The 15758-nt window shown below is 53.3% G+C and overlaps 7 protein-coding genes across 7 annotated transcripts; 4 read left to right on the forward strand and 3 right to left on the reverse strand.

Moving 5' to 3' along the window:
- Nucleotides 1-435: 435 nt before the first annotated feature.
- On the reverse strand, nucleotides 436-2341 carry IWZ02DRAFT_451651 (putative pla2g4b). The gene is made up of 6 exons (XM_066767536.1): nucleotides 2147-2341; nucleotides 2003-2057; nucleotides 1562-1930; nucleotides 986-1469; nucleotides 867-926; nucleotides 436-787 (listed from the first exon to the last, which is right to left on the reverse strand). Exons 2-6 carry the CDS (start codon nucleotides 2040-2042, stop codon nucleotides 703-705), a joined length of 1038 nt encoding a protein of 345 aa, XP_066623415.1. The 5' UTR covers nucleotides 2043-2057; nucleotides 2147-2341; the 3' UTR covers nucleotides 436-702.
- A 7-nt stretch (nucleotides 2342-2348) lies between these two features.
- IWZ02DRAFT_266914 (peptidase S24/S26A/S26B/S26C) lies at nucleotides 2349-3371 on the forward strand. Its single transcript, XM_066763436.1, has 3 exons — nucleotides 2349-2865; nucleotides 2923-3157; nucleotides 3209-3371. The coding sequence occupies exons 1-2, from the start codon at nucleotides 2518-2520 to the stop codon at nucleotides 3100-3102; spliced, it is 528 nt and encodes a 175-aa protein (XP_066623416.1). The 5' UTR covers nucleotides 2349-2517; the 3' UTR covers nucleotides 3103-3157; nucleotides 3209-3371.
- A 1378-nt stretch (nucleotides 3372-4749) lies between these two features.
- Nucleotides 4750-7608, forward strand: IWZ02DRAFT_266961 (uncharacterized protein). The gene has a single exon (XM_066763437.1). The coding sequence runs from the start codon at nucleotides 4915-4917 to the stop codon at nucleotides 7243-7245; it is 2331 nt and encodes a 776-aa protein (XP_066623417.1). The 5' UTR covers nucleotides 4750-4914; the 3' UTR covers nucleotides 7246-7608.
- IWZ02DRAFT_451663 (uncharacterized protein) lies at nucleotides 7520-8848 on the forward strand. The gene is made up of 3 exons (XM_066767537.1): nucleotides 7520-7670; nucleotides 7731-8615; nucleotides 8677-8848. The coding sequence occupies exon 2, from the start codon at nucleotides 7867-7869 to the stop codon at nucleotides 8491-8493; it is 627 nt and encodes a 208-aa protein (XP_066623418.1). The 5' UTR covers nucleotides 7520-7670; nucleotides 7731-7866; the 3' UTR covers nucleotides 8494-8615; nucleotides 8677-8848.
- Nucleotides 8849-11074: 2226 nt separating this feature from the next.
- On the reverse strand, nucleotides 11075-11842 carry IWZ02DRAFT_377324 (Alpha/Beta hydrolase protein; the record flags this gene model as incomplete). The annotated part of the gene is made up of 2 exons (XM_066764944.1): nucleotides 11075-11286; nucleotides 11335-11842. The coding sequence occupies 2 exons, from the start codon at nucleotides 11840-11842 to the stop codon at nucleotides 11075-11077; spliced, it is 720 nt and encodes a 239-aa protein (XP_066623419.1).
- A 1147-nt stretch (nucleotides 11843-12989) lies between these two features.
- IWZ02DRAFT_267118 (ubiquitin-conjugating enzyme/RWD-like protein) lies at nucleotides 12990-14101 on the reverse strand. Its single transcript, XM_066763439.1, has 2 exons — nucleotides 13765-14101; nucleotides 12990-13715 (listed from the first exon to the last, which is right to left on the reverse strand). The coding sequence occupies exons 1-2, from the start codon at nucleotides 13928-13930 to the stop codon at nucleotides 13384-13386; spliced, it is 498 nt and encodes a 165-aa protein (XP_066623420.1). The 5' UTR covers nucleotides 13931-14101; the 3' UTR covers nucleotides 12990-13383.
- Nucleotides 14102-14196: 95 nt separating this feature from the next.
- IWZ02DRAFT_469643 (ribosomal protein S5 domain 2-type protein) lies at nucleotides 14197-15039 on the forward strand (the record flags this gene model as incomplete). The annotated part of the gene is made up of 3 exons (XM_066768738.1): nucleotides 14197-14377; nucleotides 14432-14583; nucleotides 14632-15039. 3 exons carry the CDS (start codon nucleotides 14197-14199, stop codon nucleotides 15037-15039), a joined length of 741 nt encoding a protein of 246 aa, XP_066623421.1.
- Nucleotides 15040-15758: the final 719 nt, after the last annotated feature.

The raw sequence follows: 15758 nt of genomic DNA on the forward strand, positions 1-15758 counted from the left end.
ACGGTGCGGAGCGGAGAACGCGACCGGAGACGTTGCGTCTTCCGTGCAGAAAACGCGGAGCACGTGGGTGAGTGGACAGGTGGACGAGTGGTCGGGGTGCGGCGCGTGCAGCGTGGCGCGGAGCTGCGGTGCCAGAGGTCGGGTGTGCTGCGTCAAGTGCTCGGAGCAGGGCATGGTTGGTGCGGTGCTTTGGCTTTGATTGGCAGGTAGATGTGGATCGATGGACTCTGGAGTTTCGGTGCAGATGGAGCTCGTGGTTGGGGAGGTCGATGATGTGGAGTCTGCGGAAGCGAAATGAAGCAAGCGAGGTGGAGGCTGAATGGGGAAATGGATGGCTGGGTAGAAGGAGTGGGAGTACAACATGAATGCCACGAGCGCGAGAGAAAGGGAATTTGAACTGGAAAAAAGCAATGGAAATCATGCAAAGTCAATTACCATAGATGAATGCAATTTTTCTGCTGGCTGGGCGGCATGTGGGATTCTGTATTCGGCAGCTGTTCCGCGAACGCATGAAGTCACCAAGGTCTTCCCCAAAAGCTTGGAGTGATGATATCAGCAGCAGCTGTGAGACCTTGCTTTGCGCGTCTCGCAACAAGGACAGGAGAATGCATGGCTGGCAGCTACTTGGTATCTCGGTCGTGGTTGTGTGTATGCAGGGAATATGCAGGCACAAGCGACTGCACACCGGGTTGAGTGCCAATACTAGCTGCTTTTTGATGCTTGGTTCCCCACTGTCCGCGCAAAAGATGCCAGCGACCAGAAGGAACCGCTGAAATCCATGTCATACCTTTTTAGCCGCACAGGGTATGTCTTAGCATCTGGACCATACATATGCTTTTTTCTGTCTCAGCTGTAGAGATACGTACCAGTAGTTGACGGCGACACAGATGCCTTCTTCCGAGCAACTTTGCGCCACTTTGTGATACCTAAGCCACCACCGACGATTAGTGGAAATGCTTGGTCAGGTTTTGGGGACTGTGCATACCACATGGCCGGTAGATAGAGCATGTCCCCTGACTCCAAGGTCACCTTCAACGGCTGGGCGAGATCGGAGAATGGACTTGTCCTTTTGGTTGGTGCATCAGGATCCCAAATTGGACATGGCACCTTCTCGCTGCCTTCTGCCATCTTGACTTCCAAGTCTCTAAGCTGCTCGTCGGGGAGGGAATCTTCTGCGCCTTTTTCGCCATTCATGTATCTCGGCCCATAGCGTGCGGCCGGTAGTTCTTGCTCATTGACGCATGCAGACTCGACAGGCGGCATTAGTGTGAAATGCTTACGGCCGAGCACTTGCACGTAGATATTCTCATAGTTGTCCTTGTGTAGGACCGTCGTGCTGTACGAGTTACCTAGCCAAAAGTTGATGGCGTCTGGTCCCGTCGGTTGCTCCAGAGCTATGCGGGCAAATGGTATATCGGCGGGCACATCCGCAAAAAGGGGCGTGTACTCCCCACGGAGGTTGTCGTTCTCTGTCGTTGGCAATGTCAAAACTCGAGTCCCCTGCATGCAACAACGGCCGGCGATGCGGGCACGTCATTTGCCGTGGGTTGGGCTTCCTTACGGGTTTGTGCATATCGCCGGACTCGAGGCTCTATCCCGCGCAGCTCCTGGTCGGCAATTTTGTCCAGGACCTGCGAGAACGGCTCTTCCCGCTCGTACGGCTCGACAAATATCAGTCGTCCGTCCGACGTCTCGACAGCCGAGTCAGCATTCCCTTCGTTGGTGATGGCCACGTTGACCTGTTGCGTCTTCATGACCTCCTTGAGATGGTCGGCATTCCATTTTTTGAGGGCATCCCAGTCCGCTGCGCCGGATCGTACCACAAAGGGCCTGTTTTTTGCAACATAGCGCATGTACTCAAGCGGGCTAGGCTCCTCATAGAGCTCATCCACCACATGCGCATTGAGCTCATGATAAGAGTTGATGAGTTCTAGCAAACGAGTCACATTAGAGGTTTGTTGACATGAGAGCAGACGTCGGGTTGGGCATCAAATTCCAGTACCTCGGACTGAATTCGAGACATTTCGGTCGGAAGAAGCCATGATGGAAGATGACGTCTAAGGAATGCCCTTGAAGTTCAGTTGAGAAGGGATCGAAATGAGGACGGACTGACATGGCATTCTTGCGTAATGGGACTTTGACTAACCGGTGAAGACCCTGAGTTTATTCAATAGAAATTCTGTGTCCAGCTCGCGGTGATCTTTGAAAAGAAGAATGCCGTCTCCGTGGACACAGCAAGATGACGGGATTGGCACTAATGGGGCCAAGTAGCTCCAAGAAAGTCAACCGGATCCAGTTGGATGGGCGCAAGGTGGGAAGGTTGATCTGCCGTTAACAAAGGAAGTTTGCCGAGCGGCATCCGAAGCTTATCCGCTACTTTTTCCGCGTCCTGCAGCGCGTCTTGACAGTCGCTCTCAACCACACCAAAGCCTTCCAAGACCTGCCTCGACGCCGAGACCCGTCGACGGCTTCAAATAAATCCCACAGCATCTTGGACCCAGCGTGCCTGCCTCTTCGATGTCAGCCCGATCCTGGCGCGCCGCCGCCGACAAAGGCATCAAGGATGCCAGACGCCAACTAGCCGGCTACATTGGTGGTGCCCTCATCATCCACGCTGTTTGGACCTACGGCTTCACAATCAAACCGACTATCGGCGCGTCAATGGTACCCACCTTGCCCACCTTTGGCGCCGGTGTCGTCATCTCGAAACAGTACCGACGCGGCCGCAACATCGAAGTGGGAGACCTTGTATCCTTTGAGCATCCAATGAAATTGGGCGAGGGGGCAATAAAACGCGTGATTGGTCTGCCGGGAGACTTTGTTCTGCGGGACACGCCGGGAAAAGGCGATGGCATGATGTTACAAGTGTGTGATATTTGGACATCGAAAGTCGGACAACAAAGCTGACGAGAGATTTGTCAGGTTCCTGAAGGCCACATGTGGGTTGCTGGAGACAACCAGTCTGCTTCAAGAGACAGCAGGATCTTTGGGCCGATTCCATTGGCAATGGTTCGCGGGAAAGTGATCGCACAGATTTATCCCTTCAAGGACATGCATTGGTTCAAAAACGGGATGGAAGAGCCCGAGGAAGATTTGGACTGATCCAAGGGTTCACCGGAACGATTTTGCAACCTTCGAATGGCATGGCAGTTTGGCGGTAAGGCTTTCACACCGTCGCCTGCCTTGCAAGTTTCGTGACTCTCCACAGGCCATTGTCCAACATGGACGAGGCCTTCAATCGGAAAGTTAGTACGCAAAGTGAGACAGCACAGCACATCTCACACCAAAGACTGCGTTGCGGATGCGACCGCTCTCGCCTGGTGAACCCCACGCGACGACGAGCCGTCCAGTGAGAACATGTCTGAGCGACGGGTGACCAAAAGCAAAATTCGGCTGTTACGGGACACTACCTTGAGTTGAGTGAGAGGCATTGGCCGGTGTAAAAACTTGGTAAATGTCAACTCTCTCCACATTGTTATCCTGGCTTGAAACTTGGGTCGCAAGTTTGTATGCCACGAGACAAAAGGCCTCTTTGCTCAGCGGCCGGCAACGCTCGCAGGCGCAGGATCCCTTGAGCCAATGGTGTAATTATTTTAGTCGTAGCGGAATTGCACTGCCTGGATCCACCGGCTCCATATTCTCCCGTTTCGCCCCCAGCGCGAGCGCACGATTCATGCCGACGATATGCCGCTTGACATTTGGCGGCCAAACATGGTGCACAGGGAGACGATGACTAGACCTGGAGAAATCAGGGATGGACTCAGTACTAACAAGGTTGAGTGTGGAGCAGACTGCGGCTAAGGCATCAGTGGCATCATTGATGGGCGATGTTGCGACTTGATGTGCGTAGAACAGCGGCAAATCAACGATCCCAAGAGCATCTATTTCATGGGACTTGACAAAGCCAAAACTTGGCAGGATGCAGGTTGGGGTGGTGAGGTCGAGTAACTCCTGTGAAGTCATACGGGGGAACAGACCAGTCGAGGCTGGCTGTGCTGTGCTGATCAGGCCACTGTCCAGCGGGGGCAGAATGGCGCTCACGATGCCAGCAGGAGCAATGTTGGTGAGATTGTCAAGTCGGCAGACGGATGCGTCCAAAAAAAAAAAAAAAAAAAAAAAAAAAAAAAAAAACAAGAAAGATGGGTACGCTAGAGGCGGGCCGGTGAGGGTCGTCAGTAACGGGATCTAGACCACGGTAAGCGGAAACCAACCAGCGAGGAGGAAGATCTGAAAGCATGGCCCCAGAAGTAAAGCGATCCTTCGGATGAGCGGGCCTGACGGGAGCTCGAGCAACGCGAGACGAGGTCGAGGTTGAAACGAAGGCGTGGTAGGGTGAAGAAATCCACGCCGGGGCGAAGTGCAGCACACAGCAGCAGCATCAACAAGATGCTGCGGTTCAATTAAGCTCGCCTGGCAAGCACCGGCACGTGTTGGCGGGAATGCTGACTGGCTTGACTTGAATTGGGGTTGGCCGCATTCTTTCTTCTCGTCTTCGACGACGTGAGCGGCCGGCCCCCAGACAAAGCGACACCGCCCGGTGGCCCTCACGCCTCTGACTTGCCGCCCACCTGCTTTCATCTTCATTCGCTGCTCAAGTTACACTGCCAACCATGGCTTCCTCTGCTAAAATTATCCCTTCTCCCTTGTTTCGTCCTTGTCAAACCCCGCGAGCCTTGCTGCCACGCCCACATGCTGTGTCCCTCTTTCACCACTACACGTTCCTGTTCCTGTGTCACTTTCCTCTACGCCCAATCCCTCCATTCCTCTCTTCCACACCTCCACCACGCCCATTCCTCGACCTCATTCTCTTCATCTCCCTCCCGCATTCCCTTGTCTGCCTTGGGTCTCTTCATGGCCAATATCTAGGCTCTGGTTCAGTTTCCCCTTGGAATTCTTCCGTCATCCTATCGCATCATGACGACCGCCGACCATGGCGAGGGCGCTTTGTCGCCTGAGCCATCAAAACAAACATCGCATGTTGAAGCCCCCAACAGCTCAACACAGCCTGAGGGCTCCAAAAAGCCCGAACGACTTGCGTGCCTGTCCATAATCCCATCCCGTTGGCGAGTTCCTGCAGTCATTGGTCTCGCCATGCTCGTCATTCTTTGCATCGTCCTCAGTACAGTCCTCAGTGTCGTCCTGTCTCGCGAACATGGACCTGGCCACCACCAAGATCCTGAGGCTTTCAACCCAATCATTCCCCCGTCGTACCCACTCGCCGTCAAAAATCCGTATCTTTCGGCATGGATTCCTGGCGAAAGGGCTCGGTCGCTGCCTTCTTCCAGGGCCGAATTCTGGACGGGCACCAGGTTGGGATGGTCTGTTATGGCTAGCATTGATGACGATGTATACCGCCTATTTGGAGTCGAAAATGCGCCTGATTCCGTCAAGACTGCCACCGTGGTTGGAGCTCAGTACACATCCACGAGGTCCATCTTCAATCTGACGGTTGGCGACAACATTCGATTCTCTTTGGAATTTTTGTCTCCCATCTTCCCGGATGCTGATGATGAAAGTCTGCGCAAGCAAAGTCTACCTCTTAGCTTCTTGACCGTCACTGCATTTTCGAGCTCCAAGAAAACTATTAGGGTTTACTCAGACGTTGATCACACCTGGCTCGGTAATAATTCCGTCCCGAAATTCAACTTGACCAAGGAAGTGTCACGCTCGACTCACCTGTGGTCATGGGAGCGGGAGGATCCGCGAGTCTGGACAGAGCACGAGAATATGGCCTTGTGGGGCCAATTCATTTACTCTTCTGTCGCCCATGACGGCATCAGCATGACTTCGAGTTTCGGCAAGCGCGATGACATTCGCAAGTCTTTCATCCAGGATCAGAAGCTTGGAAACTTCGACGCTGCAGTTCCAACCTGGAAAGGTTCCGGAGTTCCGGTGACCGGGTATGCCCATGATCTTGGAAAAGTTTCTGGGTCCAAGAACGTTACATTTGGGATTGGCATGACCCGAGATGCGGGAATTCTATTCTACGGTGAAGAGCAGACTTACTACTACCGACATGCGTATCCAGAGTCATCGCCTATCAGAGCTATCGAAGACGCATTCGGAAATCTGCCGCTCACCCGAGTGTTATGCGACAATCTCGATCAAAAGGTCCGATCTGAATCTCTGGCGGTAGGCGGTCCAAAGTATGCCGACATCACCACCCTTTCTTTGCGCCAAGTCTACGGTGCGCTGGACGTTACGATCCCACGAGCGTCGAGAAATACCTCCCAAGCATCTGTCTACATCAAAGAGATATCTTCCAATGGCGATATTCAAACTCTGGACATTATTTACCCCGCGGCGCCGCTGTTCCACTGGCTGTCGCCTGAATACATCCGTCTCATGCTCCGCCCAATCACAATCTACCTCGAAATCGGCCAGTGGCCTCACGACTGGGCAGTCCATGATCTGGGTGATCATAAATACAAGGGGGGATATCCAAAAGCTATCGGGCACGATGATGGACAAAGCGAGGAAATGCCACTAGAGTCGACAGGCAACCTCCTTATTCTCGCATACATGTACTACAACTCCACCCAGGATCGTAGCACAGCCGAAAGATTTGCCAGCGACTATAAGCCACTATTCACCAAATACGCCAGGTTTCTACAACGCAACGGATCGATTCCGTCGGACCAGCTGTCTACAAATGACGGCGCTGGGAAACTCGCGAACCAAACCAACCTGGCCATCAAAGCCGCTGTAGGTTTGAATGCTTTCGGTCACATGTACGACAACACAACCATGCAAGATGAGGCTCGGAGTATGGCAGAGAAAATTACTTCGCCTGAGTACGGTCTGTCTTCAGACGGCTCCCACTTGACTCTTCGGTACGGACATGACGACTCTTGGTCCGTCATGTTCAACCTGTACCCAGACGTCCTCCTCAAAATGGGCACATTCAACCAAACGACCTACCAGATGCAGTCAAAATGGTACCAGCACCTGCAGACAAACCGGACAGGCCTCGGCATTTCAATCGACTCTCGCGGAAACTATGGCAGCACGAATTGGATGAGTTTCGCCGGCGCGACGGACCCGAATAATGCAGCTGGCCAGACAGGCAAGCTCCTTATCAGCAAGATGCACGAGTACCTCCAAAATGAGAGGAACAATGTGCCCTTTTGCGATCGATACTTCGTTGAAGGCAAGTTTCAAGGGCTTGCCAGTCCCAAATTCCGCGCATTCCGCGCACGACCAGTCACTGGTGGACATTTTGCTTTCCTTGCACGGCGGCCATGATTTGATGACGCGATTCTCATGCATTGCAAAATGGGGATGGTTTTGGCGCTTTGCATTTGGGCAGGAATGGGTTTTTCTGTTTTGCATTGGCTGGATTGGCGTTTTGTTTTGTTGCATGATATCCCAAAGACAAGACTGGACTGGTTGGATACAACAGGCATCTTGCGGCATGGATTGGATTGGTAGAAAAGGAAAGCAACTCAAGACCTAATAGAGCAACCTAGAGGTAGACTGAGGACAAGAAGAGCATTTTCGAACTTAAGCTTTATTCTAAGGTTATTTTGTGCCTAGACGCCGTTGCAGGGGTACATCAGAGTCATGCAAGTCGGAGATGCGCTCGGTGCTTGAATCGCACCGCATCCAATTCGTCTCGGCTTTTAGACCTCTTCTTCCCTTTCAACAACCAAAGTGCCGGCCACAACGAGGTAATTGGGAGCAGTTCTTTGCAGAATTTAGCATCCAGATGCACAGCTAACAGGCACAAGTTTCGCGCTTAGCGGCAATCCCATCCTACTCTATCCCGCGCAAAAAATTTCCCATCCATCAACGCCCGCAACTACATCACCACCACCGCCACAACCTCCCACCGTCACAACTACGAGACTTCCAGATACGCCCACCATGTCATCGCCAGACCAGACGCCGGAAATGCAGACCGCGACCATTGCCGCGACGCCCGAAGCAGTCGGATTCAACAAAACAGCCAACAGGCTATCCTTCTGGCTGCTCATCGCCTGCCCAGCCATCGCGCTGATTCCCCCTCGCAAACTGGACATCTACACCTACGGCCTGGGCGCCATGACGCTGATTTCGGCGGACCATCTGCTGCGGTGGCGGGGCGGTCGGTCGGCGATGCAGTACGCAGGGCGCGCGCTGGGCGCGGACACGCGGGTAGCCATGACGCCGGAGGAGTTTGCGGCCATGGAGCGTAAGAGGGCCGAGGCGGCGGCGAGTGCGACGTCGCTCGATGGTTTGCCCACCGAGAAGGCGCGCGCGGTGCAGGAGGCGCTGCGCGAGCAGAAGCGGAAGAAGAAGGAGGAGGGCATGTTGACGAAGGTGTGGATGGGTGGTGAGGAGGAGGGGTGGCAGGAGAAAAGACTTAGAGAGGAGAGGGAGGCTATTGCGAGAGGTGAGGGTTACGGCGACTTGATCAAAAAGTATTTGGATGAGGCGTGGCCGTGGAGCAAGAAGGACAAGGAGGGCGCTGCTGATGACGTGGAGAAGGGTAAAGAGGAGGGCAAGAAATAAGGACTTCTTGGGAGGAAATGGTTTCAAAAAGTATGGCCATGGTGATGGGCGTTCGACAAGGTTTAGGACTGCGGGCTTCACACCCATTCAACTTTTCCAGGTCGGAATCATTGTAGAGACTTGTGAGTACCCATCAATCTCTCTGTTGCTTTCAAGTGTAGCCCTTAGGCTGACTGCTCGCAGAAGTGAACATTTACCTGCGGGGATAACAAAAATTTTGAATCTCTGCTCTTGCAACATGAGTACATAATTCGAAAGTCTCTTTGTGGATTCAGCCTCACTCCGCGATTTTGGTTAACTTTCCATTTTCATGACCACATCTACAAGTATCTGAGCTACCTCACTCTTAGGATATGCGTCTGGAGGGTCATGGAACCCTCCAATGATAAGCATACCATTCTTTGACTTGTGTAAGATTCCAGGGCCAGGATCATCAATCATGGTAGCCAAGCACGAACTCACTATCACGACTCCTGATCTCCCTTCCGTCAACGTCCAAGCTCTGACTGCGAGTCACCGATTTCTCCGGAGGTCAAGAGTAAGCAGAGTGTCTGAATCGGAGTCACGCCTCTCGCAACTACCTGCAGAAGAGCTTCACTGACATCCTGCGCCCAAGCCCTAGAACTTACCCGGGCTGGAGCCAGGTATATTCCGCCGGGGGCAAGGGTGGGCCAAGCAGTTGCTCTTGGGCACAAGGGAAAGCGCAAACATTCATATGCTTGTGAAAATGCGATCCTTCGAATAGCGCTCAATGGTTTTCGTGGAAACAGTCTTGTACCATGGCACTATGGTTCCGAATAGGAAACTACAACGCCTTGACCCAACCGCTTAGGGCAAAAGCCGTGTCACGGCCTATCAGTCGACCAAATTCGGCCGAGTGGGTAAATTTAGCGCTGCTAAATGGACATAAGAGGTTCCTCTCTCCCAGATTTTCTTCTCCCGCCCATCTAACACTGCTCATACAGTACATAGACTGCAATTGTACTTGGGCTCAGCAAATACCACCTAGTACAATCCACACGCACACCTCTCTTACAACGTAAGGTCACCCCAACGGTTTTCGAGCACATCACATACTTGGTAACTTATTTTTGGGCTGTACACTTCCGCAGTTTCTTGACCTCCGTTCCCTGTCATCGTCAGCATTTCGCACATTTTTGTCTTTCTTTGACTGCTTTTCGAAGTTGTCAACTTCAGCTCACAACAAGACAAGATGGCCTCCCCATCACTACTTCCCCGGCTGATTCGCAACCCGCGGCGGCAGTCACCACCACCACCACCAAGAGCGAGCCAGCCAGCCCGCTGATCGGCATGATCGAGCTGGCCACGGCTGCAAGGACCAATCACCTCCGCGTGTTCCTCTTGTACCTGCTCCGAACCGATTACACGACCTTCGCCACTCAAAATTTCCTGTCAGGCCCGTGGGTGACCCCTTACGAGTCGGCGCTGCGATTTAGCAAGGTCAATTTGCGTTTGGGTGCCTGGGAGAACCTGACGTGCCAAACTTGCTGAGACGGCGCTCCGTCCCACTGCCGCCCTTGGAATTTCTCCAGCGGTCGCCCTCGACCTCATCGCGCGCTTCCAATAATGCAGCTACGTCGGGCCCACGGGTCGCTACCGGGCAGGCTATCATAGCGCCCTCATCAAGAAACACGGACTCGCCGCCCTCGCAGCCAACCTCCTCCGGGACCGCGAGGTTCTCATCCTAGCTCTCACGGGCGACTGGTGGGCCGGCGACTACCCAGTCGGCGAATCCGAGTCCCTCAAGACCATTGGAGACAAGCTTGCAGCCGCCATCGCCATCACGGAAACCCAATATTTCGAGTCTCTGGACCACGTTGCCGCTGTGCACCGTCCCGACGCCCTGAAGACGCAAGTTCGCGTTAGCAAGAGCATCCTTCGACGACTGCGCGGCAAGAAGAACTTGGCGGTTGCTCCAGGACCGCACCGCGATCTGTCAATGAAAGGAGATCGCGGACGACCGGGATGGCAAGTTTGCAGAGCTCGTGGAGCAGTGGGAGCGGTGGGAGGTGCGGGAAAACCACGCCACTACGGAAAAAGCGGAGGATCGCTGATTCTTGCTTCTTGATTTTTCTTTCCCGTATCTTCTCAGCGTGCCTCGTGATACCCGGTCTCGCATCTCTTGTTATGTTTTCTCTTTTCTTGTTTTTCCCTGCAACCCTAAGCCTCCTTTTGTGACCTACCAACCCCCTCCTGTTTACTCGCACTTCAGTTCTTCTCGTTTGATCATTTGCTACTCTAAAGAACAAACAAATAGACGCAAGCTCCGCGCCGCGTGACTCGCTTGCGAGGCTTGCGTAGAGCTTATTGTTCCTCTTTCCTTGGTCTAGTTGGTAGATGACACAGAAAGGGGCAAGCAATTTGATTCCTATTTAGCCTTTTCTTTGGCCAATCAAGCAATTTTTGCCTTAGCATTTGACGAGTGAAGAGCATGTGTGATTTCCAATGAAATGACCCCATCTAGCGAAGACTCCAAAACTCCAGAGCTCCAACCCGATTTCCGAAGATGCCTTTGCCTCCCGTCCCAACAATGTGAAGCTTCCTTGCAGGGGAAGCCAAATCATGTAGTCTCCGAAACCCAGTGCTCCAGAAACCGCACAAACTCGCCCATAGCATGCGACTCAGTAACGCCCTCATGGCCACCAAGCTCATACACGCGGCACTGGACAACCATGCCCATGTCCTGCATAACCCTGCGCAAGCCCTCACTCCACGCAGCCGGCACGACGTCGTCGTCTCTGCAATGCAGGAGCAAGACGGGCCGTCCCAAAGCTCCCAGCCAGTGCGGCATGCCAGCACGGCCCGACGGCAAGAAATCACGCATGCGCCTCTGCGCCTCCGGAGCGTTCGGGCTGTCCGCGATGATGGTTTCGAGACGCTCCTGGCGCGCCAGCCAGCCCGCCAGCCCAACGAAGCAGCCGATGTCGTGCCAGCCGGTCAAGAAGGCTACGGCCGCCGTGGCACAGCCCTGGCCCATGCCCGCGAGGCAGACGTGGTCGCCGCCCACGGCTTCGACTTCGGCGTCGATGAGGCCTAGAAGCGGTCCGAGGTTTTGGGTCAGCTCCTCTCGCTGCTGCATGGCTTGGATGAGCCGTTCGGGTTCGATCCGGTTCCAGTAGGTGAACCAAGATGGCGTTGGCGGCGTTGAGACGCTAAGGGCTGAGGACGGAAAGATCCATTTGATGCTTGGGAAGACCGCCTCCAGACTTGAGCCGTGTGACGCGCTGCGCTCGAAGAATGCCGTCGAAAAGGCGGCGGGAGTGGTATCTTGATTATGGAGGAAGATGACGGTGTGCTCATGCTCGTGCGTGGGAGGGATGATAATCATGCCAGATTCCGGGGATGCTGCAATGGGTTGGAAAGAATCAGAATAGTTTGTGTTGGTCTTCTGTCTTTTTCTAGATCCCCTTTCTTCTTGAAAGGGCCGTTCGTTGGTCATGTTCTTGCCATATTGGCCTTGATCAACCATGATATGTTCCATGATATGATCTTCGTCCATGTTGTGGATGGAAACCCCTTGAGATTGAGTGAGGCGTTAGTGGTGACGGTGAGAGTGATTGAGGCGCACTCGTTCTTGGAGGGTGCCTTGGATGCCGTGGTTCAGGTGCTTTTGAGTCGAGCGGGAAGAGATGAGTTACCCACGGCTGATCACAGGGTAGATTGGTGTCGTCTCGAAGTGGTTGAAGTCGGAGTGAATTGTTCTGGAGAATCAAAGATGCACTTGCCTGTTGCTCCCAGCAGCAGGGGATGCTTGTGAGAAGTGCTTCAACCTGGCTCTCCTTCCTGATGTAGTTAGCATCCGCGCCCCACCAGCCGCATCCAGGATCCAAGAAGAGGTGGACGCTCAAATGCTGTCAAGGCGAATAAGTGACGGCCAGTCTTGCAGCGTCCTTCAACCTTAAGTGAGGATGAAAGGTCGAGTAAATTAGTGAGGGCCAAACTCAAAATCGCCGTAGTGAATTAAAGCGACGTGAAAGAGTACTCTTGGTGCGCTTTCACTCACAGGTAGTTATTCGCCGTGTGAAAGGTTCACTCATACCCAGAGCCTTGGTGGTGTAGTAGGCTGTAGGACATGATCACTCATCCGATCATAGAGTAAATTCTCTTGGATTCTTCTCCCTTCAGGCTGTCAATACGCAGATGAATGTTGGTCATGTTGCAGGCTTCGACTATCCAGTTTCGAGGGCCTGTGGTGGAGCCACGATTTTTAGACCTGCATGCATATGTGAGGACCGAATGCAAAGACGTCCAAAGTTGTCAAGAGCAGCCAATCAGAGGCTTCCGACCACATGGACAACCCACAGCCTTATGCGTACTTGAGACGTACGAACAGGAAACGTAGCATCCTAGGTTCTTTGATAGGAGCCAATCAAATGCAGAAGTCTGAACTCTGTGGATTCGCTGATGCTAGCGACCAATCAAGAGCGCGACTCTAGCGCCCGGCTTATGTACATCGGAGTGGAGATGCTACGAAGCTCTACAAGCGCTCTGTTGCCGAAGACTCCAAATATCCATATAGGTATATCTGTGGAAGTATGCGCGTTTCGATGTGTAGCATTTTCATTGCGCTGGCGGGAATGCCGAAACTCGAGCATGCGCACTCTGCTGGACTCTAGTCTTCCACAAGCTGTGGCAAGCGTCTTCTGAGTGCATAGTTGAGATGTAGATGCGGGAAAATGACTTCCGTCTTTCTGATATTTCTCTCTATGCCAGTCTCCAGTCTGCGGTAGCCATTCCTGGTCGTCTTTCTTGCTGTGAATTTGACTTTGTCGCGCTCTTTGCAGCATCAAAGCGTTGCATCATTTTCTCTGAATCGGTTGGCGATTTTCTCTCGAAGATGTCGAAAAAAGTCTTGTGGGCCGAGCTCGCTCATCTGAAGCCCTCTCCTTCCCATCGTTCTGTGTCGCAATAGTATCTGACCACGCTCTCGGCACCCAGTTTGTCATTCTTATGCAAGACCGCTAGGTCCATGTTGAGTGGGCTGTCCCATACTGGATTGCTGAGCAGTTGATGTACGCAGGTGAGGGTCGTGGAGATGGTAAAAGCAGGCGACCATGCGTCGTTCCTGTCCAAAATGTCGAGGCAGATCTTCCCGGTCTCGAACTTCACGTTTGGGTGGCATATCCGAGTATTGAAAATAACATGGGGAGGACTGAATGGGTAATCTTGGGAGGCTTGGATGTCAAGGAGCCAGCGACCATCTACACAACTTTAGTTTAGACGCGAAGGAGATTCAGGAGGGTATTCTACTCTCATATGGAGTCCCGGGGGAGCCTTTCATCACTGCTCGCCAGTGCGTCAAGTCGCTGTCGTCCAGAGGGCCTAAGCACTCGAGCGCATCCGTGTCTGTCAAGTCTGCTTGCGACTCGTCATAGAGACGCTTCATGCGCGACTGGAGTCTCCGAGCGCTCGACATTGGAGAGACCGACCGGCTGCTGGGCCGATGGTGCAAAAGCGTATTCGATAAAAGCTTAGAAGCAGTGGTAAGTTGAGAAGATGGACGGTGGATGCGCTCTCGATGTTGTTAGATGGTGGAAGCGCCAACCTCGGCTCAGTGCGTGTGGTGGACCACCAGCGGCGCCAAACATCCATCGGCGTTTCCTGCCACCGACAAAGTTTCTGGGGAAGCAACGCGGTCAACATCCTCGCGACTCCATTGAACCCTCCACATTTGCCTACACCATGGCTCCCGTTCACGCCTCCCTCTCAGACCTCTACCGTGCCGACGGATCGGCTACCTTCTCGCAGAATGGGTACAACGTGATTGGAGCGGTCAATGGCCCAATTGAGGTTCTTCGAAGAGACGAACTGCCGGAAGAGGCAGCAATAGAGGTCAATGTCCGGCCCGCATCTGGAGTTGGAAGTAAGATTTGAATACTTGCGCTCATCGGCAGCGCATCTAGTTGACAAATTGCAGGTCCAAAGGAGCGCCACCTCGAGACCCTCATCCACTCCACCCTCCGACAAGTCATCTTAGTCCGCAACCACCCACGCACTTTGATACAAGTGACTCTACAGGTGCTCCAGGTGCCTGAGGGTGACGCCTCGGACGATAGATCTCGCTCTTCGGTATGACGTGGAAGTACCTCTGGTCTAGGCGACAACTAACATATCTAGAACCTCTCCATCCTGCCTGCCCTACTCCAAGCTTCTATCCTTGCGCTTGTCTCCGCCTCGATTCCGCTCAACACGACTTTCTCCTCCGCCATCGTCGTAATCACACGAGAAGGTCAATTCGTCACATTGCCCTCGGTGAAACAGCTTACCTCCGCTTCGTCGACCCACGTCCTAGCCTTCTCTGCCCGTGGAGACCTGCTTGTGTCAGAGAGTGAAGGCGCTTTCGATATGGACGCATGGGACAGGGCGCATGACACGGCAAAGCGCGCCTGCACTGCCGCCACTGCAAAATCCGATGGAGACATGGAGTTGGATTTGCCGGGCGACCAACAAAACTTGCACACTGTGCTCAAAGATGCGGTCAGCCGAAAGGTCCAAAGGGAACAGGCCTGGAAGGACGCCCCCTGAGTGACTGCTCATGGATTTCGACTTTTTGGTATGGGTCGAATCATTCATGTCAGACCTGAAAGACCCTGACTTAGCCTGCCATCAGTGGCTTGACAAGTTCCTCCAGCAGCCCTGCTGTCGCCCGCAAGGACCATCAATTCTTCGAAACTTCCAAGAGTGGGACAATTTTGGGTACGCTGCAGAGGATCTGGAACACGGCGAAAAGGGTAATCGCGAGCAGCTCAACACAACTCCTTGAGTGCAGTCCTTGCTCTGCGGACTGGCCCTGCAGACATCCATAACGGCAGGGCTCCCATTCATGGAAACGAAGGATCTTGGACAGGCTTCACCTGATTCCTGGGCAACAGTGGGCAACAGGTCAGGTGAAATTGCCAAGCCTTCGTGGATCTCTCTAAATACATCCAGACGTAAACTGGGGAGAATCAAAGAGCAATGGACGAGGGCTTTAACAGCAATCCCAACCAGAACCTTTTCTCGTTTGTTGATCCCTGTGGTCATTTGAATTCATCTTCTTGAAGGCCATGTCCGAACCATGCTGGACTGAACTGAACGCATCTGATCGTGTCTTGCTCTGCTATTTGAATGGACTGCATATGCTGGGGCTTGCGCAGTTGTTGGATGTCCTGAAAATGACGAAAGTATGCATCTTGAAGTCTGTTTTTGCACGACTTACCAGGCCTTCGACCATTTTCCGCTCTTCACAACATTTCCTCTCCCGG

This window comes from Phyllosticta citriasiana (genome assembly GCF_038021145.1).
Source record: "Phyllosticta citriasiana strain CBS 120426 chromosome Unknown IWZ02scaffold_6, whole genome shotgun sequence".
NCBI lineage: Eukaryota > Fungi > Ascomycota > Dothideomycetes > Botryosphaeriales > Phyllostictaceae > Phyllosticta > Phyllosticta citriasiana.

Excerpts from the sequence above, each read along its gene's own strand:
- IWZ02DRAFT_267118 (XM_066763439.1), bottom strand. The coding sequence starts at position 13,930 with ATGTCGAGCGCTCGGAGACTCCAGTCGCGCATGAAGCGTCTCTATGAC. Across the intron at positions 13,716-13,764 it reads CCCCGGGACTCCATATGAGA|ATGGTCGCTGGCTCCTTGAC; the intron begins GTAGAATACCCT and ends AAAGTTGTGTAG.
- IWZ02DRAFT_266961 (XM_066763437.1), top strand. The coding sequence starts at position 4,915 with ATGACGACCGCCGACCATGGCGAGGGCGCTTTGTCGCCTGAGCCATCA.
- IWZ02DRAFT_451663 (XM_066767537.1), top strand. The coding sequence starts at position 7,867 with ATGTCATCGCCAGACCAGACGCCGGAAATGCAGACCGCGACCATTGCC.
- IWZ02DRAFT_266914 (XM_066763436.1), top strand. The coding sequence starts at position 2,518 with ATGTCAGCCCGATCCTGGCGCGCCGCCGCCGACAAAGGCATCAAGGAT. Across the intron at positions 2,866-2,922 it reads GCGATGGCATGATGTTACAA|GTTCCTGAAGGCCACATGTG; the intron begins GTGTGTGATATT and ends GAGATTTGTCAG.
- IWZ02DRAFT_451651 (XM_066767536.1), bottom strand. The coding sequence starts at position 2,042 with ATGGCTTCTTCCGACCGAAATGTCTCGAATTCAGTCCGAG. Across the intron at positions 1,470-1,561 it reads CCGGCGATATGCACAAACCC|AGAACGACAACCTCCGTGGG; the intron begins GTAAGGAAGCCC and ends TGCCAACGACAG. Across the intron at positions 927-985 it reads CTCTATCTACCGGCCATGTG|GTATCACAAAGTGGCGCAAA; the intron begins GTATGCACAGTC and ends GTGGTGGCTTAG.